The sequence below is a fragment of the Lachancea lanzarotensis genome, scaffold LALA0S01 (assembly GCF_000938715.1).
Source record: "Lachancea lanzarotensis genome assembly LALA0, scaffold LALA0S01, whole genome shotgun sequence".
NCBI classification, from domain to species: Eukaryota; Fungi; Ascomycota; class Saccharomycetes; order Saccharomycetales; family Saccharomycetaceae; genus Lachancea; species Lachancea lanzarotensis.
The window spans coordinates 1,599,383-1,622,806 of record NW_019212879.1 but is presented as its reverse complement, the minus strand read 5'-3'; the positions used below and the strand labels follow the sequence as shown (position 1 = coordinate 1,622,806).

At 44.3% G+C, this 23,424-nt stretch overlaps 9 protein-coding genes and 1 pseudogene across 10 annotated transcripts, besides 1 other annotated feature; 5 read left to right on the top strand and 5 right to left on the bottom strand.

Moving 5' to 3' along the window:
* Positions 1-176: 176 nt before the first annotated feature.
* Positions 177-539, top strand: TMC1 (LALA0S01e17282g1_1; the record flags this gene model as incomplete). The annotated part of the gene is made up of 1 exon (XM_022774904.1): positions 177-539. One exon carries the CDS (start codon positions 177-179, stop codon positions 537-539), a length of 363 nt encoding a protein of 120 aa, XP_022626955.1.
* Positions 540-708: 169 nt separating this feature from the next.
* Positions 709-1,803, bottom strand: LALA0_S01e17260g (LALA0S01e17260g1_1; the record flags this gene model as incomplete). Its single annotated transcript, XM_022774903.1, has 1 exon — positions 709-1,803. One exon carries the CDS (start codon positions 1,801-1,803, stop codon positions 709-711), a length of 1,095 nt encoding a protein of 364 aa, XP_022626954.1.
* A 300-nt stretch (positions 1,804-2,103) lies between these two features.
* On the bottom strand, positions 2,104-3,882 carry MET1 (LALA0S01e17238g1_1; the record flags this gene model as incomplete). Its single annotated transcript, XM_022774902.1, has 1 exon — positions 2,104-3,882. The coding sequence occupies one exon, from the start codon at positions 3,880-3,882 to the stop codon at positions 2,104-2,106; it is 1,779 nt and encodes a 592-aa protein (XP_022626953.1).
* A 1,066-nt stretch (positions 3,883-4,948) lies between these two features.
* On the top strand, positions 4,949-6,250 carry ETT1 (LALA0S01e17216g1_1; the record flags this gene model as incomplete). Its single annotated transcript, XM_022774901.1, has 1 exon — positions 4,949-6,250. The coding sequence occupies one exon, from the start codon at positions 4,949-4,951 to the stop codon at positions 6,248-6,250; it is 1,302 nt and encodes a 433-aa protein (XP_022626952.1).
* Positions 6,251-6,440: 190 nt separating this feature from the next.
* Positions 6,441-7,049, top strand: BET3 (LALA0S01e17194g1_1; the record flags this gene model as incomplete). The annotated part of the gene is made up of 1 exon (XM_022774900.1): positions 6,441-7,049. One exon carries the CDS (start codon positions 6,441-6,443, stop codon positions 7,047-7,049), a length of 609 nt encoding a protein of 202 aa, XP_022626951.1.
* A 96-nt stretch (positions 7,050-7,145) lies between these two features.
* GPT2 (LALA0S01e17172g1_1) lies at positions 7,146-9,263 on the bottom strand (the record flags this gene model as incomplete). The annotated part of the gene is made up of 1 exon (XM_022774899.1): positions 7,146-9,263. One exon carries the CDS (start codon positions 9,261-9,263, stop codon positions 7,146-7,148), a length of 2,118 nt encoding a protein of 705 aa, XP_022626950.1.
* A 2,142-nt stretch (positions 9,264-11,405) lies between these two features.
* RSB1 (LALA0S01e17150g1_1) lies at positions 11,406-12,557 on the top strand (the record flags this gene model as incomplete). The annotated part of the gene is made up of 1 exon (XM_022774897.1): positions 11,406-12,557. One exon carries the CDS (start codon positions 11,406-11,408, stop codon positions 12,555-12,557), a length of 1,152 nt encoding a protein of 383 aa, XP_022626949.1.
* A 449-nt stretch (positions 12,558-13,006) lies between these two features.
* Positions 13,007-14,152, bottom strand: LALA0_S01e17128g (LALA0S01e17128g1_1; the record flags this gene model as incomplete). The annotated part of the gene is made up of 1 exon (XM_022774896.1): positions 13,007-14,152. The coding sequence occupies one exon, from the start codon at positions 14,150-14,152 to the stop codon at positions 13,007-13,009; it is 1,146 nt and encodes a 381-aa protein (XP_022626948.1).
* An 868-nt stretch (positions 14,153-15,020) lies between these two features.
* On the top strand, positions 15,021-17,993 carry RAT1 (LALA0S01e17106g1_1; the record flags this gene model as incomplete). The annotated part of the gene is made up of 1 exon (XM_022774895.1): positions 15,021-17,993. The coding sequence occupies one exon, from the start codon at positions 15,021-15,023 to the stop codon at positions 17,991-17,993; it is 2,973 nt and encodes a 990-aa protein (XP_022626947.1).
* Positions 17,994-18,189: 196 nt separating this feature from the next.
* LALA0_S01e17084g lies at positions 18,190-23,368 on the bottom strand (annotated as a pseudogene). Its single transcript is given in 5 exon segments — positions 18,190-19,146; positions 19,146-19,823; positions 19,823-19,993; positions 19,995-20,957; positions 20,957-23,368. Coding segments are annotated over 5 exon segments (5,181 nt in total).
* Positions 18,190-23,368: a mobile genetic element (Ty3/gypsy relic copy).
* Positions 23,369-23,424: the final 56 nt, after the last annotated feature.

The window sequence follows — 23,424 nt, the reverse complement described above, 5'->3', positions numbered from 1 at the left end:
CGAGATTTCAAATTCTTACAGGGTTTCAACCCTTCAACAGTTCACGAGGATCAAATAGCCATCGATAGGGATCAAAAAGTGCAGGTTCACTTTCTGAAAGTTACGGAGCAGTTTTGATTTGACCTGTTTGTACAAGATTGTAATCACTAGATTTAAGCATTAGTAAAGTAAGTAGTATGTCTGGTGAACATGTCGATGAGCAGTTGACAAAAGCTGGGAACCAGGTGTTGCGGGAGAAGCCAAAAGAAGAAAGTGGCATCGTCGAAGAGGTGGTGGCAAATGTGGCTCTGAGCCGAGTTTCCAAGAAATCTGGACTCAAAAAGAAGAAGAAAGACCGGTGTTTCTACGACAAATGTGGATCTACAGCTCTCAAATTCATTGGCGATTGCCAGTTTTGCCAGGGACATTTTTGCTCACGACACAGAATCATGGAAAACCATGCCTGTCAGGGACTCACGTCTTGTAAAGAACAAATGCATCAGCGGAACGCGGACAAACTTGCCGCAGAACAAACAATAGTATCGAAAATTCAAATCTGAATATAACAGCGAAGCGAATCTAACCTCTACAACCACCATCAGCACAGCAAACACATGCACGCATGCCATCATTCTACTTCGCATATTCATATTTATCCAGTCTATAATAATAACAGTGATAACGGACAATAACCATAACAATCACCATTTTTGATTTTAATGTTCTTACCTAGCCTATCGCACGCTTTACAGCATCGAAAACATTGTCAGCGATAATGGTTGGATGGCATGGTAGCGGATCGCCATCGCGATAAACCCCAGAGCGCACCAAGCAAGTAGACCATCCGTAGTTATGCGCACCAATGATATCGCTAGCCGGGTTGTCGCCTACCATGAACACTTTGCTGAAAGGGGACGACTCCGGCGATACGCCGAGTTTGGGCAATGGAATCTCATTTTTCGAACCGCTAGCAAGCTTTTCCCGCCATTTTATTAGGATGTGATGAGCAAAATCGTATGTCACCGCGGTGGGCTTGCCGATTATCGTATTCTCTAATTGAGCACCATAGTTTAGTCTGGAATATAACGTCTCAATGACTGTGCGGAAAGCACCTTGTCCGACCCGGTTCAAAACGTATTGGTTTGCCCACACTAAGTCATTGTTGGAAAAGTAAATAGGAACAGAAGGTTTAGACATTGGTGGAGCATTCGGTCTAGCTTGACGTACGGTGTTCAGCATCCCGTTTTCACTGTTGAGAAGATCCAAAATGATTTGGATGTCAGCACCCCAATCGCGAGAATCGTTAAACACCAAGATGGCTTCGAAGGGCTCTTTATCAAGACCTGGAATCTCTCGAGAAAGCTCCATACGCACGTCTTTGGAAACCCCGGAAAAAGGCGCAATGCTAGGGTCATAGCGAACTATATCCATCGGATGAACAACTTTCTCAAAACCATACATTTCGGCCACTTCCCTCACAGTGGGCGATCCCACTGCCAAAACTTTCTTGTATTCAGGCACTAAGGTTTTGAATGGTGTGTGACTTTGGATAATCTGCGAAGGTGATAACGGTACCCTCAAAGCGTCTGACAAAAACGCTGTTCGCTGATTTTCTGATGTCCCACCTCCATTTGTCAAAAGAATAAATGGGATTTTGTTGTCGTGGCATAGTTTCAGAGCTTCGGAAGCACCTGAAATAGGCTCTTTACTTCTTAAAAGAACTCCATCGATGTCGAATGCAAATGCTATTTCAGTGTGAAGAGATCTATGAATACGCAAGATATTCGGCAACAAGCGATTGGCTTGTTGGCGGACCCTAAACATCTATTCTAGGCGATATAGCTACTGTTATTGACGACTTTTTTCAAATCTAGTGAGTTAGTTCGATAATAGGAACCTTCAAAAACTAATACAACTTATACCTCATCGCTCGATGAGATTCAAGCTAACTGGAAAAACCATTAGACGATATCGAACTGAAAAAACCAGACATAGCGCCTGTTCCAGCTCAGTATGCTAAATTGAGCCTTTTATATCAAGTTTTATAAATACAAAGGGCACTACACCGATCGAAGACCGATCAATCGTCCCTTCTAAGTAGAGTCTCCACTCGAATCTTCTTTTTCAGTTACCGAACATACTGAGGTCAAAAGGAATGTCTGTTGGCCCCTCGAATCCCTCTTCGATGCGAAACTTTGTGCTTTCACTTAAATTCAGTTTTTCCTGATCGATCAAGGCTTCCACGGCTTTCCCTACAACGAGTAGACCAGGGGGACGAGATCCGATTTCATTAACCACTTCTGGAACGTATTTCAGTAGCGTTCTGGTGATTCTTTGATCAGGACATGAGGCACGCTCGATGATTGCAGCAGGCACCTCGGGATCCCAGCCCTGGTGCAATAGAGCTTCGACTAATACGTCAGAGCGATGAAGTGCCATTAAGAAAACAGTTGTCCTAGTCGAAACGTACTCTGGAATTTGCGGCAAAGCACCCTTGCGACCGGTTCCCGTGCATATCAGAACTTGATCAGCAACGTCTCTTTGAGTAGCAGGAATTTTCGCTACCACAGTTGAAGTGAGAGCAGAGCTCAAGCCAGGAAGTACCTGAGGCACATATCCGTGCTCGGAAAAAAACAAAAACTCTTCGCCACCACGACCAAAGATGTAAGGGTCTCCTTGCTTGAGTCTGACAACTTTTCTACCTTCTTGCAAACCAGCTAGACCCTTGGTTAGTAGTTCCTGTTGCGCTCTTTCGGCGTTGCCGGGAAATTTTCTGGCGATGAACACTTCTGTACGTTTTGGAATCAACGCCAGCACAGTTTCAGGCACCAACTTATCCGCAAGGATAAGATCGGCTGTTTTGATCTCCGTGAGAGCACCCAAAGTAAGCATGGAGATTGAACCCGGGCCACTACCAACAAGCGAAATGGAACCAGTGCGTTGCTGTTGGTCGCTGACCGACCTCTCCGAAACGGAAGTTGAAGCCTTAGACGAGTTTTTGGAGGCGCCTTCCGCCTCCGGTATGGCTTTTGCTTTGTTAGTGGAGGATGGCTCAAGCCTGCTCCCGCTTGTCACCACATTTCCGCTGCTACTGTACTTGTCAGCAAGCTGATCGATGGACACGTCCGCCAGTTGAGAAAGTGGGAAATATTGCATAACTTGGGAGAGCCATCTCGTTCTCTTGAGTCTCTTTTCCGCATCGCTCATGGAAAACTCATGCACCAGCTTGTTCAATTTATGACTGTCCCAGCTGTCTTCATCGAGACCATACCCAAGTTCTTGGAGGTCTTTGTTGAGGTAGTAAGTGGATATCAAGCTATTGCTGTCCTCGTAGATGATACGGTCTCGCAGTTGGCCCATGTTGATTACCGCCTTTGATATGTTTGAAGGTAAACTGGACACAATCTCGCGCTTGATACGATTTGCCAAAAGACATCCTTGCCCATTAGTGGTGACTGCAATTTGAAGACCACTATTTGCAGGATCTGTGTATGTGGAAATGGGGCTGAACGTGGAAAACTCGGGTCTTTGTGAGGTATTGATGGGAATTCGCAGCTTGACACATTGTTGGTAGATGCTTTGCATCAGAAGAGCCTGGTCTTGTGCTAGATTAACAAATACTCTCTCCACTACTTTTGCTACAAGAGGACGTCCCAAGGTTGTCAAATGGTGGAGCTGGAAATCATCCTCAAGCACTGAGATGCGAGGTTCGTCCACGAATCTCTTACGCAACGCATCGGCATCTGATTGTTTTGAAACTCCCACGATTGTTGCAAAAGCTCCACTCTTGACAATTGCAGTGGCTCTACTTGTGGTTAAATTCAGTGAATGTGTTCCAACAAGCAAATGCGCTTCGTTTTCGCCATTAAGCGATGCAATCAGCGGCACTGTATCCTTCAACATGCTGTTACTGTGTAAGTGAAAAATGTGTAAAGTTAGGTTGTGGAGGGATCGGTCTATGAAAGATTGAGTAAAGAAACTAACTGGATTATACTCAAGAAGTTTACTAACCTGGATGAAAGAGGATCTGAGCTCACAAGGCTATTCTATTCTCCATCGCGAGCGATCGTTCACAGCAGCCACAGCGAACCTAACCTGATGAAAGATGAGTTAAATCACATGTATTGACGACGGTGTTTTTAAATTGAGAATTAGAATTAGCTGTCGTACTAAGTGATTACAGCGGGAACAGCGACGGGGACAAGCGTTGAACGGGAGCGGAAGTGTGCACGACGTAGTGCACTATGAAATGGAAACAAGGAGGGGAGACTAGGCCTTCTCTTGTCTTTCGATATCCGACTTGATGGTCGTTTTGATAATCACGTGATCCGTTTGCAAACCCGTGTTCGTTGTCGACCTTCGGCGAGAAAACACTTGGAGGAAGCTACGAGTTGATTTTGAATCTAGTTCTCAATATATACACAGTTTTCTTAGCCATCCGAAGAAACTGTCAGCGACCGGCGCCAGGGCCTGAAATGATTATATCACCTTCTACGAACTGTGTTCTCTCTCTAAGTTGACCATTTGCCTTCAGTTACAAGCTTTCCGCAGATTTCAGGAAATTCCAGCTGGAATTTATGCTGTGCTTTGACACTAATGTGTTTTATCCAGTCACATTGTCAAGTCGTGCGTCTAGCGTTTATAAAGTTCATTTCATCCTTCATGATGGTTTTCGGCTTAAAAATATTTGCGGACTCCTCCAGGTTGGAAGAATGGTAGTGAAGACCGCTGTAACTGTGTTTGCTCGTCAATTGTTTCTTCAATCGTTGCTTTAGAATCCCAATCCTATTCTAGTTCTCTCGTATGCACTGGTGAATCTGGTGATATTATTATATCACCTGGCGTTGAAAAAATGCATCTCATCGCCTATGAAATACGACACTTATAAGAAGACACAACGACGGCTCAACAGTCTCCTCATATCGATCAATCAGTGCATCGTAAGCAATCGTATAGGTAGGAATCAGCAATGGCTAAAAGGACTCTAGGTTTGGGGAAACAAAACAAAGGCTTGAAAAAGCAGAAAAAGGCAGAAGCTGGCATTGGCACTGACGCCGCTACTCCAACTCCAGAAACCACACCCGCTGCCAATCAAATAACCGTCGAGGTAGAGGAAAATGTGGATCCAGATAATGAGCTAGTGCAGCTTCGTGGTCTCTGGGACACTTATTTCAAATCTGATAGAAGCGATGAGCTCGTACTCAACGGGATCGTACACGAATGCGACCGTCTTCTTCGTGAAAACGAAACCAGCGAATCTAGCAGTGAGAAAGATGGAAAGTCAACGTCGCTGACTCTCACAGACGAATTCTACGCCATTTTCGCGTTGGCGTTGAGTGAATTGACAATTTTCAAAGCCGGTGAAGAAGAAGAAGGAGATGCAAACGAACAACAGACTGAAAAAAATGCTAAGGCCGTATCGGAATTCTTCGACGCAGCGCTCGAACGCTGTGTGAGTCATCTAGAAAAAGAACCAGAATCGTCTCTTTTGCAGCTAGTGAAAGCCAAGATTACGCTGCAGAGAATCCCGCTCCAGTATATTTCCAAACTGACCGTTACAGACAAAAATGCATCAAAGTTGAAGTTGCACGAATTGCTAGAGCAGGCGAAGCAGGATCTCAAAGTCGACGTGAATTATCCAGAACTGGCGCTCGAAGTTCTGCAGCAGTTTGATGATTTACTAGACATTGTGGAAAATTTCGGTCACGAGGACGACATAGATGAAGGGCTGGATAGTGACGCTGAGGACGAACTAGAAGAAGTACAATTGTCGACCAAGCATCCTCTTTATCAGATACGCAAAGAGTTGGCTGAGAATTACGCATTCTTACGCAAACAGTTGAAGTCGCTACTAAAGCTCGTCCCGCAAGGCACAAAACTTCATCGTTCGATCTCCAGAAGGTTGGGCCAGCTACATCTCACAGCAGCTGAGAAGCCATCCCAGGTTTTCTTGCATTTAACTTACGAAAACGATGAAGACGAAAAGGAAATTGATGGGCTAAGTGCACCAGTGGCCCAGACGGAAGCACTCAATTTCGTCACCGATGCTGTAAAGTATCTCGAACACGCAAGTGAAGACGATGAACCCCAGACCTGGGTTGATGTCGCCGAAGCTCTTACCGATGCTGGAAATTTATACGATGCAGACTCTAAAGAACAAGAGCAGTGCTATGCAAAGGCCGAAAAGCTCTTGAGAAAGGCAAACAAGGCTACGCATGGGAAGTATCAGGATATTCTGGATAATTTGCTTGCTTCGAAAGAGGATGATTAGAGCTAGCAGTGTGGTCAATGCCAATCTTAACGCTGGATATGCTCGAGTTCTTACATACACTCGTCTAGAACTGTCTTTATATACGAAGTACCTTCAAAGAATACCTAATTGGAACTGTAGCTGATCTATATCTTCACTGTTCAAACATCGGCCTTTTCTAAACTTCAATCGACCACCTAGCATCTCTACCATGAGTGCTAGCACTAATAGTGTTCCTAATTCTTCGACGGGCTCGAAGAAGTCTCTAAAAGCTTTCAGTGACGATATATGGAAGAACAAAACAGCGAAGATAAATGCCGAGCTTTTCACACTCACCTACGGATCTATAGTTTCCCAATTGTGCACAGACTATGAGCGCGATTTTGTCAAGGTGAATAACCAGCTTTTTTTGATGGGCTACAACATCGGCATGAGACTAATCGAAGACTTTCTGGCACGTACAGCCCTTCCCAGATGCGAATCGCTCGCTAAGACCAGCGAAGTGGTAAGTAAATGTGCTTTCAAGATATTCTTAAACGTCACCCCTCAGGTGGGGAACTGGTCAAGCAGTCAGGACGCTTTTTCTTTATTTTTGGATGAGAATCCTCTTTCTGATTTTGTCGAGTTACCAATGGATGCAGCCAAAGAACTGTGGTATTCAAATATTCTGTGTGGGGTTCTCAAAGGAGCTCTTGAAATGGTTCAAATGGACTGTGATGTGTTTTTTACTAGTGACGTCCTGAAAGGTGACCAAACTACCGAGCTGCGAGTGAAGCTCAACAGGGTACTTAAAGATGAGATTCCAGCAGGTGAAGATTGACTCACTCACGTAGCCGAGCACGCATAGGCACTAAACTTTTTGTTTCCCCGTTTACTTTTATTACATAAATTCAAAATGGTGCACAATGTTGATGCACTAATCTTCTTTTTCATTCTGTCTTTTTTCTCTTACCAGATTTCCTATCAGAGAACCTTTAGAAGGCGCGACAATTTGAAGCGCTTCTTCTTCCTCTTCTTCTTCTTCTTCTCCTTCTTCTCCATTACCTGACGATCCATCGCCGAGGATAGGAATATCCGACAAAGATGACCTCGAGTTGACCTTTGACAACGAATTTGAAAACTCAGACATGTTCGAGTGAACTGATGAGGATCTAGTTCTAGGTCCTGGATCTGCGTCGGTTTCACCTTTCGTGGCCGCTTCTTGGGTGATCAAAAATCTACCAAAATCTGGGAATACCGTGGGGCCCAAATCATTACACACCTGTGTAACTTCCTGGCTTAACTCTTCACGATTTTTTTGTAAACTCTTTAAATGGCGCTTTGGGTATATCAATGAAACAGCAAGCGGAGGTAAAGACTTGAGAATATCCACGCCCTGTTCTCCTGTCTTAAAACTTGCGTATGTGGCGGTAACAAGTAGTGCGTAGAAGTAGACAAAATTTCCGAAGTTACCGCAATTCTCCCTGATACTTATCAACCAAACTCTGTTGAACAAGGCAGGAAATGCCTTTACTAGATAGCACAGAGCCAATGAATAGGACACATATAGCGATGGTGCTAATACCAAAGCAACCAGTAATTTCCAAGTCGCTAAAAGGTCTGTACCCTTTAGCTTCACAAGGGATTTCTTAAGTCCATCTTCAGCCTTCCGCTGAGCATAATAATGGCATGTTATAAACACTGGTGTAAAAAGCACGGTCCCTGGTAGTGAGAGAAAAAGGTAGAACGCGAAAAGCAGTAGCCGGGATAGTAAAGTTAACAAGAGAATCCATTTCCCACCTTTGACAGTAAGTGCTGGTACTTGATGATCCTTCAATCCAAGATTGAACAGCCTGTTGTTGTATTGCAATACCATCGACTTGAGATGCCTGATTCTTGGATCGTCCTTGTATTTAGAGTATCCGACTAACAATCGTCTGTTCATTTCGACCACAAGTGAAAGTGGCAAGTGATTCGAGCCATTTTTCAGGGTGAGTGGTTTGTAAAGTCTTCTAGCGGCTTGAATTGTCATTAAGGTCTCGTAATCTGGAGCATTCACGGTCACTGAGTACAAAGCTTGGGTAATTTTTTCTAATAGATCTGAAGTTTCAGTCCTGGCGCTTTCCTTGTACCGCTTACCCATTTCCCCATCAACTATGATTGGGTGACCAAATTCCACGACTGCTCTTGATCTAAACTTATTTCTGTGAAAGTAATTGATACCACAGGGAACTACAGACACTTTCATGTTTGGATCAGCTGCAGTGGCACCCAATGCCATGATGGCCACTCCGGCTTTGATGGGGAGTAATGAAGGTCTGTCGTGAGAGCCACCTTCCGGGAAAATGCCAACGCAACCGTTCGAGTGTAAATGATTGAAAACATTTTGGAAAACCGTGGTATTATCAATTTTGGAAGCATATTTGAAATTTGTGCCTTTCGAAAGCAGTTCATGAATGCGTTCTGTGTCTTTGAAAGGTTTTGCCAAGATGAAAGTTTCGTCATCAGGAATATCAGCGATTTGGGTGTTTCCTAGGAAGTACGGTAATCCAAGTAGAGACTTGGCAGTAAAACGGGATCTGAGATCTGGTGATTTTCTACCCTCGACGACACGGCATTTGAGCACCGTCGGGTTGTTCCAATCTTCCACGAAGATTTGCAACGAAGCATCGACCAACTCAAGATTATCTTGGGCCCTAGGAACTGGAATTCCACCGGTACTTTTGCTGAACAGCGATATAAATCGTTTTTTGTAGCTCGATTCTGCTGTAACCAAACAGGTGCATCTAGAACGATTTCCCTTTAGATTTCGCACTTGCGACATTACCAGTGCGCCGTCGACGAACTGATTAGCATGGGGGGCACAAACCAGAATCATAGGTGTACCCTTTGGTGGTACATTGTGGATCCCGCGAACTTTGATCTCTCGAAAGAAAATAGTGAACAGAATGTTGAACAGAAAGACTACCAGATCGTAGATCCAGGTCTTTAAAGTGTAGTTGAGCCCGTTGTAAGGGTTTGAGTGGACCTCATTTTTGGGAACATGAGACACCATCTACAAGTGTACGGCGCTGATGGAGGGGCCCAAGAGTAGCGGATTGGCAGTTGAACAGTTATTTGAATTTTCCGGGAGAGTATTTGTTAAAAACCTGGGGTTCAAATAAGATGAGATGAGGCGTAGCTTGAGTGAGGCTAACCACTATTCCTTTGTTGGGAACGGAATCATGAGATCTGGTCACGTGACTCTAGTGACAGAATTTTGGTTGTTGGCTGATCCGAGAATTGAGCTCAGTGAAGGGCGTGTGTGTAGTTTGCGGCTAGATTCGACACTTTTTATATAGTGTTTGGAGTTATAGTGGGAAATTTCGGGATCTAATGTTGATTGTTTTAATTGTCGTTCTTCAATGTTCAATAACACATCCAAAACATTAAGGTCAATAATTGGGCTCGAGGATAAAAAAAACAAACAATCACTGACAAAGGCTTTACTTTGGAAAGCGTCGTCGCCTCAATTCATAGACACTCCCATAGCTACACCCATACTCCTCATCATTTCCAAGTTGTCACCTATTCTCGAGGTAGGGATGTGTGGATCTGTCCTACTTTCAGAACATCTTGGTCCCATTTCGTACGATATGACAGCCACTAATAAGAACATTTGCCCTTGGACAGTGTGGAATTTATCGGTGCTTCGTTGGTCCATAGTGTATCGGGTTTTATCGACAATTTTCGGTCGCTTTTTAGTTGTAGTTGTTGTCGCTGTCGTCCCGAGGATCACGTGATACATGACATAAGCAGCGTATACGTAATTAATTCGTGCAAGTGCATTCTTGAGAGAAGACCGTGGATTATTGGTAACTAGACGAGACTTGCAAACACCAAGAGACGATTGTCGTTGATGCTCATGATGGCTTTCGTTCGATTGCCAGCGTGATGTATCTAGTTAGCGTAAGTTACAGTCCCCCGTGTGTGTTCAGCGGACTCGACTCTTCGTAACCCTTGGAGCACGTCTGTCTTGGAATTATGTCAATCTTGATGGGCTGAAAACACCACCCACCTGGCGACGTCTCGATCGATGAAGACGGGAGTTACAGAGCTATCCCCGAGGGGCGTAATGTGAATTTGAGTCCGTTGCCAAGGCCAACCGTAAAGTCAAATTATTCGAGACCAAATGAGAAATAAAGGAAGTGTCTAGGCCTGGAAACTACTCGCTAAATGACTCTCCCCTTGCCCCAGATGGCATCAGTTGATGGGAATGCTAGCTTGGACTCCGCGTGTAACAAAAAAGGTTAAGAACCCTCGGTAACCCACAGAAACGTAACCGTCAAAAAACGAGAAGAGGAAAAAAAAGAGCCGTCACGTGACGAGTACCGAAAAGAGCCAAACAACAAGAACTTGGGATTTTTGCACACGAAACATGCTCAAATTCGTTGTCCAAACACGTCTTCTACCGCATTTTACGCACACACACACATAGCCACCCAGCCAGTCACCTACGTCTTTTCCATCTCGCTACCACCACCAACTCCTCCCACCACGCACGGCTTTACCTTACATATCATTTTTTCCATTCTTGACGCTCCTCCTTAACCCCGTTCCATGGAAACTGAGAAAAATTAAGATCGTCCGCTTAAGGCCGTCGCGAGAAGACAGCAGAATTAGACCCAAAGGACAACTACTGACATCGCTGCGCTCGGCTCTGAGGTCCGTGGGCCGGAACCAACGGAAACTGGGGTGGAACATCTTTGCGCATATATAGTATTAGCACATACATAACACACATCCGTATATATAAGACAAGGATGCGGGCCAGCTATATGAGTTTGTTCCGATCTCAGTACCGCTAGCGTGGAGTTGGCAAGAAAGAAGTGACAATTTTGAAATCGAGAGAATTGTAGGTCTAGGAAGAAGACTTTATAGAGTTACGCTGTACCATTCGAGGTAGAACGACATACACATATTCTCAGTGTCATCATCTTCCTTCATCGAACAATCCTTGCAAGAAGGTGTGGAATTTGTTCTGTTCTGTTCTGTCCTGTCCTGTCCTGTTCGTCCATCTCATCGATCGGCACGCCACAGGAGCTTACATAAGCGGAAAACATCGTCCACCCAGACACCCAGACACACACCCAGACACCCTCTCGGCGGCTCGGAACGTTAAAAAAACTCACACCCACACACCCACACACAAACGCATATGACGTCGGTTGTCTCAGCAACCATAGCGGCCGCTGCCACGGCAACGTCCGCGGTTGCATCTGCGTCGGCGTCTGTGGACCCGCAAGACCAATCTCTGTACGGTATGACGCCCAATCTAGCGTTTAACACGGCCATGGCGGCGATCTTCGGAGTTTTGTTCATCACACAAGCCGTGCTCGGACTTTGGACCAGACAGTGGTGGTTCATGGTGTCGTTTCTCATCGCATGCGGCCTGGAAGTCGCAGGATATGTCGGCAGAGCCCTCAGTCACAACGACAACACCGACATAAACGATTATCTGCTCCAGTTTATCTGTCTCACAATCGCGCCAGTGTTCACAATGGCCGGTATCTACTATCAGCTGGGCAAACTGATCGAGATCTACGGCCATAAATTTGCACTCATCAAAAATCCAATGCTGTACTCTTACATCTTCATGGGATGCGATATCGTCTCTTTGATCATCCAGGCCGTTGGCGGCGGGATGTCAGGCTCCGCCGCTGCCGACTACGATAATACCGCCACAGGTGACCACATCTTCGTGGCCGGTTTGGCGTTCCAGGTGGCATCCATGTCAGTTTTCTTGTTTTTATGGTTCCAATTGGCATATCAGATTTTCGTCGCAACCCGTATACAGCACGCAGGCCTCAGCAGGCCCCGCTGGTCGTTGACCTCGATCTCGCAGCTAGAACTGGACTATCTGTACCGTCCAAAATTCGAGTTTCTGCGTATCCACCCGCAACGCTGGGTTTTCATATATTTCCCATGGGCTTTGACGTTTTCCGTCATCTTCGTATTCATTCGGTGCGTATACAGAGTCATCGAGCTTGCAGAGGGATGGGGTGGCGATCTGATCACTCACGAGGTGTATTTCATCATCCTAGACGCGTTGATGATGTCGCTGGCAACCACCATTTTGAGTGTTTTCCATCCCGGGTTGGCGTTCAAAGGCCGTTCTGTAAAGATCCCAATCAAATCGGCATCCAAAGTTGAGGATTCAGATCACGGCGACGACGTAGCCGGTTCAAACTACTCCTCAGAGGGGTATCGTGACAAAGAAATCGAACAAAGGGCACCACTTCCGAAGCCCAATTTCGATTCGCCTTCAGTAGCCTCTTCGATGCAGCAAAACCGCGAAGTGTACATATAAGAAACGCTCGCGCTGGTCTTAGGAGGTGTAATAGGTCACTTCTGTAATAGCAGTAGACAAGAATTTATTAGAAACGTATTTCAACGTACAGAGTCCGATATATCATGTAACGCCGTGAGCTTCCCTCTTCGGTTGTAGTGTGGCGTGTCAACAAACGTCAAAATCAACTTAAGCTAGCTGGCTTTGCTCATTGAGCAACCACTACAGAATTAAAATTCCGTTTGAGTTCTGCATTCCGTTAGTTTCCTAGCTGAAGAAGCTTCCTTCAGGGTACATGCTTTTCACCAGGGCTAAATCTCTTTTCACTCAATCACCATGTAGCATCAGTAAAATCCGTATCAAATATTTGCTAGAAAACGAGTAATTCATGATACGTCGCCAGATTATGTCCCAAGCGCTACGGTGAACTGGCAGCGCAGCCAGTCGGGTTGCCTGAGAAATCGCAGCGATCAGCTATGAAGAACATCGAGATCTGCGTCTTTCATCCATCGTGCCCTCAATGCCAAATCCTTTTCCCCCAGAATTCGTTCGCTTTCATCCAAATCAAGCCAGTTCTCTGTAAAATCGGCTAATTCCTCAGATTGGCATATTTTAGTTCCATCGTATACAGATGCATAGATCTTGCGTATTTCGGAAAAGTCTGAAACAAAGGATGTAGCTTGCAAAGAGCTCAAGGGATCCAAGGGCCCGTTTGGCTCGAAAGCTGTAAAGCTCTTGACACCTGAACCCAACCAAGACTGCATAAAGCTTGTAATTGACGATTGCTGTCGCAGCGCAGCATCGATCGCTAAAATTTTATGTTCCGGCGCGCATTTTTCCAGCAATGTGAACAGCTGCACAAGCCTTGACGGAATATAAGTTTCAGCCACTTTGCTAGCATCCAATATGGGTGCCAATATTTTTAGTGTAACGTTGCACCAGTAATCGATATCTTTACTGAATCTCTCACTGAAACTTCCATCGGGGTAGAAATCGAAGTAACGCTGTTCCCACTCTTGAGACGGTAATCTGCGAATATAGTCCTGCGAAAGGTACCGTAGAACGTCATTAGCCATCATAATGTATATCGGGTCTTCAATGCGGAAACTTGGCGAATATGAGAACAAGCCATCTTGTAGGACTGTAATTTTTGTGTCAGGCACGTCCACTTTGACGCCACTTCTGCTGTGAAGTGGTAGCAGGAAAAAGTTGATGCGTTGGTAGAGCTCTTGCGGTACCGTTCGCTCATAATAATTTAAGATCATTCGCGAGAACCGCAGCGACTGGTGCAGATCGGTGTATACAGTTAGGACGTTGAGATCATAATAAGGATACGCATTGAGTTTATAGTCGACTAGCAACCAACGTGCCATACAATGCGCCAGAATATCATCATAATGCGAAATCGACGGAAGAACATGCCCTTGCATGCGTTTCCTGGGCGAAAAGAAATTGCGGCCTCTCTGTTCACGGATAGTCGCATATTCCATGTAGTCTCGACTTGGTGTAGTACCCTCTGACGGAATTCCATTCGAAACAAGTTGATAGGTGTCGAGCAATGGCAGGGTATGGTATCTATGGGCCATCACTCGCTTGGCTATCCGAGAAAGGGCCATTTTATGCAGTGCAATCGAAACGGGCCCTCAAAATATGTATTTATGTGAATATAGAATATTTAGCAAGACTTGGCGACCCCAGATGGAGTCCTCCGCGAGAGTGAACAACAATTCTACGCTGAAGATATGCTTTAGCTTTCTCTGTCAGTCTCATTTATATATGTATATCGTCGAATTAATTGATGAGTCGTCGAATAAGATGATATCGGGTCCTTGACGAGCACTTGACAAAGAGGAGCTGCAAGCATCTTGGTCTTGGGCCAGAAAGCGCTCAATTTCGACACATCAGTTCCTTAAATAAAAATCTGTACAATACTGTAGTCGGAGGTTCACTTTTTCTGATAAATTCGTGACACTTTAAATTTATCTTTCGATGCCTGACATTCCTGTCGAAAGAGCGACCGCCTTATTTTTCAGGATCATAAAGACTTATATCTGACACGGTCCTTCCAGCCTTTTGTATTTGGTCTCAATACCTTTGGTCTTGTACCGACGAGTGGTGTCCGTAAACATTGTTGATAATACCATTTATTACAGTCGTTGTGAAACGGTCTTTTTGCCAATTCAATAGCTAAGCTGACAGAATGAAGAAAGATAAAAACCGGAAGCGATACGTGAGACAACAACGACTACAAAAATCGTTCAAGAAACCGTCATATGGCTGTTCTGACACCTGGCAAAACACATTGTGAAGACGACACCCAGACACCACCACCAAGTCACACTACACGAAATAAATTGATCAGAAAACTTCACGTGACTAAATTAAAATTTCAAGATGTCAAAATAATCTCTAAAAACTCATCGAGCCATGCCTCTTAGCGCTGGCTAACAACACCTTTTGAACTGATTGCCGGTCTTATATACCATGGGTGTTCCGTCGTTTTTCAGATGGCTTTCGCGTAAGTACCCTAAAATTATCTCACCCGTTTTAGAGGAGGCGCCTCAAATCGTAGATGGAGTAGCGCTACCGGTAGACTATGCCGCTCCAAACCCCAATGGGGAGTTGGAAAACCTATATTTGGACATGAACGGTATTGTACACCCATGTTCGCATCCAGAAAATAGACCACCTCCAGAGACGGAGGATGAAATGCTTTTGGCTGTTTTTGAATACACCAACCGGGTCCTGAACATGGCCAGACCAAGAAAAGTTTTGATGATTGCCGTGGATGGGGTTGCTCCAAGAGCCAAAATGAACCAGCAGCGTGCTCGTCGTTTCAGAAGTGCTAGGGATGCTCAGATTCAAAACGAAGAGCGCGAAAGACTGATGTTGGAGCGCGAAGATCTCGGAGAGATCATTGACGATAGCATTAGAAACAAAAAAACATGGGACACCAACGCTATCACGCCTGGAACACCATTCATGGACAAATTAGCAGCGGCATTGCGCTATTGGACTAGTTTCAAACTCGCAACAGATCCAGGTTGGAAAAACCTACAGGTCATAATCAGCGATGCAACGGTCCCGGGAGAAGGAGAGCATAAAATCATGAATTTCATCAGATCCCAGCGGTCTGACCAACAATACAACCCAAATACATCGCATTGTATCTATGGACTGGATGCAGACTTGATCTTTCTGGGTCTAGCGACACATGAGCCACATTTCAAAATTCTGAGAGAAGACGTTTTTGCTCAGGACAATCGTCGCAGACAGCGAATCCAAGATACGATGAACATGACGGAAGAGGAGAAGGAAAGTCTTGCGCGTCAAGACTCTGAAAAGCCTTTCTTGTGGCTTCACATCGGCGTCCTGAGAGAGTATCTTTCTGTCGAGCTGTTCGTGCCTCGTTTGTCATTTGAGTTCGACTTAGAGAGAGCAATTGACGACTGGGTGTTCATGTGTTTCTTCTGCGGTAACGATTTCCTGCCTCACCTGCCGTCATTGGACGTGAGAGAGAACAGTATTGATATACTTGTCGAGATATGGAAGACTTTGCTACCTCGACTCAAGACGTACATGACCTGCGATGGGACACTGAAATTAGAATCCGTGGAACTGCTTTTGGAGCAACTAGGAAATCGCGAACCAGAAATGTTCAAAGGGAGATATCTTCAGGAAATACGGAAACAAGAAGCCGTCAAAAGACGTAAACTTTTGAAGAGCAATAACAATGTAACACAGGGGAAAACAGATAGGAATTTCACCGTACCATTAGAGAATATGCCTGTTTATGACGTCACAGGAAAAGCTGCCGATGGTTCGTTGAACTTGTCCAATAGAGATTTCGTAAATCATAGAAAGGAAATGAACCTTGCAAATGAGGGTGATGCGAATTCCTCAGCTGCATTGAAAATCGTCAGTGAACAGAATAGCGGCTTAGGAAAACAGCACACTAAGGAAGAGATCACGGCAGCAGTTGAAGTCGCCAATGACGCCAACATATCCGCTGCTGCTGCGATGAGGTTGAAGTTGCAAGCGAGAAAGGAGTCTCAGGACGTTCAGAACTCTGTTACAAAAAGTGAAGACTTGGGGAAAATTGTCTCAGAGGGTGCTGAAGGTTCTACAAAGAGAGGCATCGACGATGTGGAAAAGGATGCATCTGAGACACCTAGTGTTGCTGAAGAGGACTCGCAAACGCCTTCAAATATTCAGGTAATTCACACGGGGCTAGTAAAGAGTGGAGTGATTGATACTGAGGAAGAAGTGAGACTTTTCGAACCCGGGTATCATGACAGATACTACACAGCAAAGTTTCATGTTGAAGATAAGGATATCGATGCTTTACGGAAGGAAGTTGTAAGAAGTTACGTCGAGGGTATTTCTTGGGTACTTCTGTATTACTATCAAGGGTGTGCTTCATGGAACTGGTATTATCCTTACCATTATGCTCCCTTTGCATCTGACTTCAAAAACATTGGCGACTTGGAGATAAGGTTCGAGAAGGGAGAGCCGTTTTTGCCATTTGAGCAGTTGATGAGTGTGTTGCCCGCCGCATCTGGTCATAACCTTCCACCAATTTTTCGCACTTTGATGAGCGATCCAAACTCGGACATCATTGACTTCTATCCTGTCGACTTCCCTGTTGACATGAACGGGAAAAAAATGTCTTGGCAAGGCATTGCACTTTTGCCATTCATTGACGAAAAAAGACTACTGAAGGCTGTTCGCGAGCAATATGGTAGGTTAAGCGATTACGAGAAGGTACGCAATGTGCGGAAACAGGAAGTATTGCTGATAAGCAACAAGAACGTAAATTACGAAAAGTTCAGTAAGAAGTTGTACGGTGCAACCGCAGTAGAATTTATCAAGTTCCAGCATTTCAAAAGTGGTCTAGCGGGACTAGCGTTTGTGGATAAAGAAGGGTTTGCATTGAACAGCAAATTGGTGAGCCCTGTGATTGGCGGCGGACTTCCCGATCTTAGTACCAACCTATTTATGAAAGTTGGATACGAGATGCCCGAGCTACCTAGTCCCAGCAAGTCCCTTCTTTTGAACGGGTTCATTCCCTCACAGGCGATGTTGACACCCCAGGATCGAGACGCCGTTACGTACCGCTACAACCACAGATGGAACGCCATGGACATGAAGCACAACATCGTGCCTGTTGGGCCGTGTACTACCACGCAATACCAACCACGCATGGGAGGTTACAAGTCATTCTTGTTTTTCCAGGAGACGCATGCTAACATGCGCGGACCATCCAACTACGGCCAACCTTCCCAGCAGTCGAGGTACGGCGGTGCAAACGGTGGTGGACAACGCGGATACAACAGTGGACCGCCACGACATGGTATGAATCGCAATACACCTCCTGTCAATCCCTCGCGCTTTTCACGCTATTCTGGTTCTTCACAGCCGGACCGTAATGGCTCTCGCAGAGAATGGCAGAGGTGAAGTACCTCGCGCGGATACATATATTTAATATGGAGTGGAACTAAGTAATAGACAATAACGTTTCTGCCTCGAGAGCTGGTTGAAAAGTTGGGCGCGAATGAGCTGCCCTTTTTGTTTGTCTCCATCCTTTCTGGTTGAATAATATTGTGACGATCATCCCATCCTTTTCTGTACAATCATCTCGTCCTTCCCGTTGCGCAGCAACGCATAGCGCGTCCTTTGCCTACTCGTCTTTCCATCCACCAGGATCAACCAGCAGTACTTGTAAAGCGGCTAGCTCTTGCACATGCTCCGCTCTGCATATTGCATCTGCTACTCACATTCTTATCTCTTGTTGAATACTGAAAATCAAAATCGTGTTAACTCATTTAGATTAAGCAAGTTACTAGCCTACGGCTTGGTCCTTTTTGTTCTTCGGAGCTAACAGACTACTGTGATCTGTTCTCAACAAGAATTTCTTACCTTGAAATTCATATTTAAAATGATGAAGGGCTGATATAACTCCAAATGACTCGATTTCTCCTGCTGGATAGTTCTTCTGCGCTTTTTCCTAGGACCTGGAAAAAAATCCTACTATTCCGATTACACCCTTTCCTTGAACTTCCTCTAATATTGCACCGATTCCTTTCTTGGACGCATCCGTCGTAAGCCTATTGTCTGTGGTGTCTTCAAACGGCACAAGCATTGGCTAGTCCTTAAGATGTTTCTTCAATTGTCTGAAGACAACATTGTGCATTTTACTCCATGATTCCTGACTTGTAGTAAAGGCTACAATTGGTCTTGCCAACCTAGAACACTGAGGAATGAACTTCCTCAAATAGTTTATCATTCCTGAAAATCTCTGTGCCTTCTTTATATTCTTTGATCGAGAGAATTTTTTAATCGCCATGCTTTTCTCTTGTATTAGCAGGGCTCGATTCGCGCCAAAAACATATTCTAAAAATTCAACCATCTTTTGAATAACTTTACATTTATCCATCTTGGCTAGAGGGTTTTCTCTTTTCAATAGTCCTGATACTTTGTCGAGGTAGTTGTGACGTTCTTCTTTTGTTCTTGGAAAGACCAATGTATCATCCAACTAAACACAAACGTGCGGTAACTCACTAAAAAAGTCAGCCATGTATCTTTTGAATGTACTTGGAGCATTTACCAGTCCAAAAAGCATATCGGTTTGCTCTTACTTCTCTTTTGGTGTAGCAAAAGCTTATTTCTGTTGGTCTCTATTAAGCATCGGTATTTGATGATACCCACGTCCAACGTTGAAAATATCTGCGTGTCACCTATTCGAGTCGGCAAGCTCTCAACGTGGGGTAACGGGAATGGATCCTTTACTGCAATCGCGTTCAGCCGTCGATAATTTATGCACATCCTGTAGATACCATCTCTCTTGCGGACCAAAAATAAAGCTGAGCTGTACGGAGCTTTAGATGGTTTAAAAAGCCCGTTGTTTGACAGATCCGCTATAAGCTCATGCACTGTTCTTTTCAACTTTGGCGTTGATCAATATGGCTACACCTGAGGCAATCGTTCTCCTTTCTTTATAACGATTTCGTGCTTTACTAACATATCGCCTTCTTTCCTTGGGAGCAACGAGTTACTCACCGGTTCCTCATACTTCTGTGTTATCCATTCTGGTAATAACTAAAATGTATTCTGTGCTTGCCTTTTCTCACTTACTCTCATCACGAGCAATCCTAAGTCATCAACAACTTTCAACTTGAGGTGTTCCGATACGATAAATGGCAACTCTAACACATCTTTAGATCTTCCGATTCCTCTTTAACCTTCTAGGAATACTGGAGATTCTTCTAAGATAAGGTTCTTTATTATGAAGTTCTGCAACATTCTTTAGTCACATAAGCGTCAATGCTTACTGTTTCTTTATGATATCCAAACTCAACTGTTGCGGCATGGGCCGTGAGTGCTGTTTCTTTGAAAATAGCCTCATACTGCTTGAGCCCCAAATTCTTAACAATCATGCGATGTACAAATGTTGTTGGTGACCCTGTGTCTACCAGTACATCCTTTAACAGTACGGCTGGAAAATTCAGCTTTTAACGCCCTCCTGTTTCCAGTTTTAATATCTGGTTCGAATTTAAAAACCCCTCCTTTGATGTAGTCTGAAATCGATTTGACAAGATTTCGCAATGCTCCTCACATTATTCAATAGATTCTACTTGAGCTAGAACTCGGCTTTCGATGGTGACAATCTTTCATAGCATGCCCTGGTTTATGGCATCGAAAACATAGATCGTGTCGTTTGCAATAAGCTGAATCAAACTTCTTTCCTGTCTGATGCTTCTTATGACCTCTGGATGTACGAATTGCATCAATTTCCATTTCATCCGATCTCGTCCTTGTCGTTCCAAAATTATTATAACGTTTTGATGAACCTTCTTCGTTTGTAAGATTATCGTATCTTGATCCATACTTGAAATTTGCAAACCCAATAGCCTCCGTTAAATTGGAAGGTTCTAGCGCTCTAACGTATTTCTTAATGTCCGGTTTTAATCCTGAAACATACTGACACGCAGCAGCCTTGTCAGGAAGATTCAAATTCTGGCTCACGATATGGTAAAGTTTCCAACTTTTCTTCGAATATTCTTCTACTGTTCCAGTCTGACTCAACATCGTCCAATCTTCCCAAGTAATGAAAGTATTTGACGGTGCTCCGAACGTCTCTCTGAACTCATTGATAAGTGTTTGAAATTCCAATAGGTCATCACGTCCCATGGCTAACGCGTCTTTCCTGTATCTGGCTAGCCATGATGATGCATGGCCTTTTAGGTTAACTGCAAATGCCGCGAACGTAACATTTTCATCCGCATATGGCAGGAGACTCAGGCGTAGTTCCAATTGACTTAGAAATTCATCAACGCCTGAAGGATCACCCGAGAACTTGCTCTCTATCTTCAACGCGTCCAAATCCATATCCATGTTATTAATCGAACGTTCAATTGACATTTCCGAGTTCTACTAAAGCGGCGCTACCAATCTTTATGCACTAATCCTAGGTCTAAGATCCGGAACAGAAAGACCAAACTTACTATTCGTTTGTAGTATTCAATATAGTCGGTTCTATCCAAAGAGGGGGTTAACTTATATTCAAAGATGAAGTTGACCTTATTATCAATTTAATATACTGTAGAGCGATTCCTCTATTTAACGTAAAAGTCTGGCCCGTTCTTCTAATGTTTTTGCCCTGGCATGTTGGCTAATCTATGCTTAGCTTGGCGCACTTGGTTAAGGTCTATTATACATTCCGTTGTCGTATAACTCGGCTGTCACACCTTTCTCAAGTTATCGCATAAGTTCAGCTTATATCTTGAATAATGTCGTGCATGATTATCACAAACTACAAGAAGCTATAAAAGGTCTCTAATCCTGTTTGATATGTCGTTCTTATTCCTGTATCTTGCTTGATCTTCTGTCTATGCTATATTACTTTGCCTGTTCCAAGTCCCGTTCTATTGGTTCCATGTTGAGCTTCCGCTCCTCACATAGACTGTAATATCCTCATCTCAATCTCTCTGTACCTTCCACACTGTGGTTCCTTCGATTTTAGCCTATCCTTTCGTCATCCGTCTTTAGTCATTCCATGTCATTTCCCTCTTCGGCGTGCTAGCAGGAGTTGTGGAATCCACTTATCAGTTATCCTCACCTTTGTGCGCAGATTTCATGCTCCTGGTATAGCACAATGTCGGTCATCTTACAGGTGTGAATCTTTTCAATATGTCATAGCCAATAAACTCTCTAATTTCTGAGCATTGAACTAACTTATGCAGTGACAATGTTGATGTTTCCTTCGAATATGCTTCAGTTCGGTGCACGAACTTTTTTAGCCACTGGGAATAAATCACCTTATGTTTCTTAAGGTGATCGGGACTATCCAATTCGTATGCGTCATTATGTGGTAAAGCCCTCCACATATTTGATTCTTTGCCACGGGTTCTTGTAAAAATGGAATCTCTACACAGTAATCCCCATTCTTCCACTTTGAAGACCACTTCTCTCCTCCATTGGTCTTATCATGTTTGCATGTCAACCTGGTTTTCGGTTCAGATTTCCTTAGCTCTCGACGTGGTTGCCTGCAATTGTTCCATGAGTTGTCTTCGACTGGTGTTTCTTGCATTTCCAGACCATCTCGTGGCTAAGCAATAGTTAATTCGGGCAATAGCCTAGATTCATTTCAAATGAGGAGGCTCTGATCGCTGTATTCTTGGAAGCGGCGAACCTGGCGTAAGATCTATCTCGTGCTCCATCGATCCTGTGACATTTTCCATAGCCGACAGATCGTTGCCAAACCAGTTGATTTTGAACGTTTTCTTCTTATGCGTGATGGTCAACGTTGTATCACTATTAGTCTTAACTACATGTGGCGAAATGGCTTCCTTGAATCGAAACAGGGGAACAGAGTGGGTATTGAGTTTTAACTTCTTAACTACGTCAACATGTTTGAATGCTGTTGATGACCCTGTGTCGATCGCTGCCCACAAATGATTGTTTTGATTGACCTTCAAGTCCATGTCCTTGCGTTCCCCAAATTTTGGAGCGACTTTTAATCTGTGCTTCTCCTTTCTCCTTTGGGCACTAAAGGGATTAGATTCTTCAGATCTGATGAATGAAACTCGACTATCTAATTCTTTTTTATCAGGACATGCTTTGCTGAATTGTCCCAGTTTGTTGCAATTATGGCACACACGTTTGTAGTTGAAATAATCTCGATTGTTCGAAGTTCTGCACTTTGCCGGTTTCGTGATTTTTTTTGGTTTCCGCTTGTCATATCTTTGACCGCTACTTGTCTCCTTGATTTTCTTGGAGAGTTCTGACGCCTCATCGTCTACTACCCCTCTTCTACTATTCATTATCGTAGCAGCACATCTCTGTGCTTCCTTCCAAGTTTGAGGGTTCTGTTTGATTACGTCCAAATAGAGCGAATGCGTCAGTCCATCTACAAAATGGTCCAATAAAACATGGTCGGCCACCGGTCTGTCCAGAGGGAAAAGTCTCACTTGTTTTGTGAACGCTTTGATGTAGTCGGCAATGGTTCCTTCCTGTTTGAGCGACCTGAAGTTCCTCCACAACTGCCAGTTGGACAGGAACACCCCGTGAGCCTCCATGAACGATTGCCTAACCTCATCATAGGTTAGTCGTTTCAATCCAGGATTCTCGTCCAAGAGATTCTCTCCCCAAATGATACTAATACTGTCTCTAGCTCTTCGCATTAATTCATCAATCTTTTTGGAATCATCTTCGATTTCTTCAAGTCTGAACCAATAGTCTAGTTCTTGTAGAAACTCAGGGATCTTGGTTACATCGTCGTCTCTTTTGAAGAAAGGTTCACCAGGGTCCTTCGAGGACTTTGATGATGTCATTGGTATTTTATAAATTGGATTCGTGAAAGCCGCGCGTAACTACCAGGAAATACGAG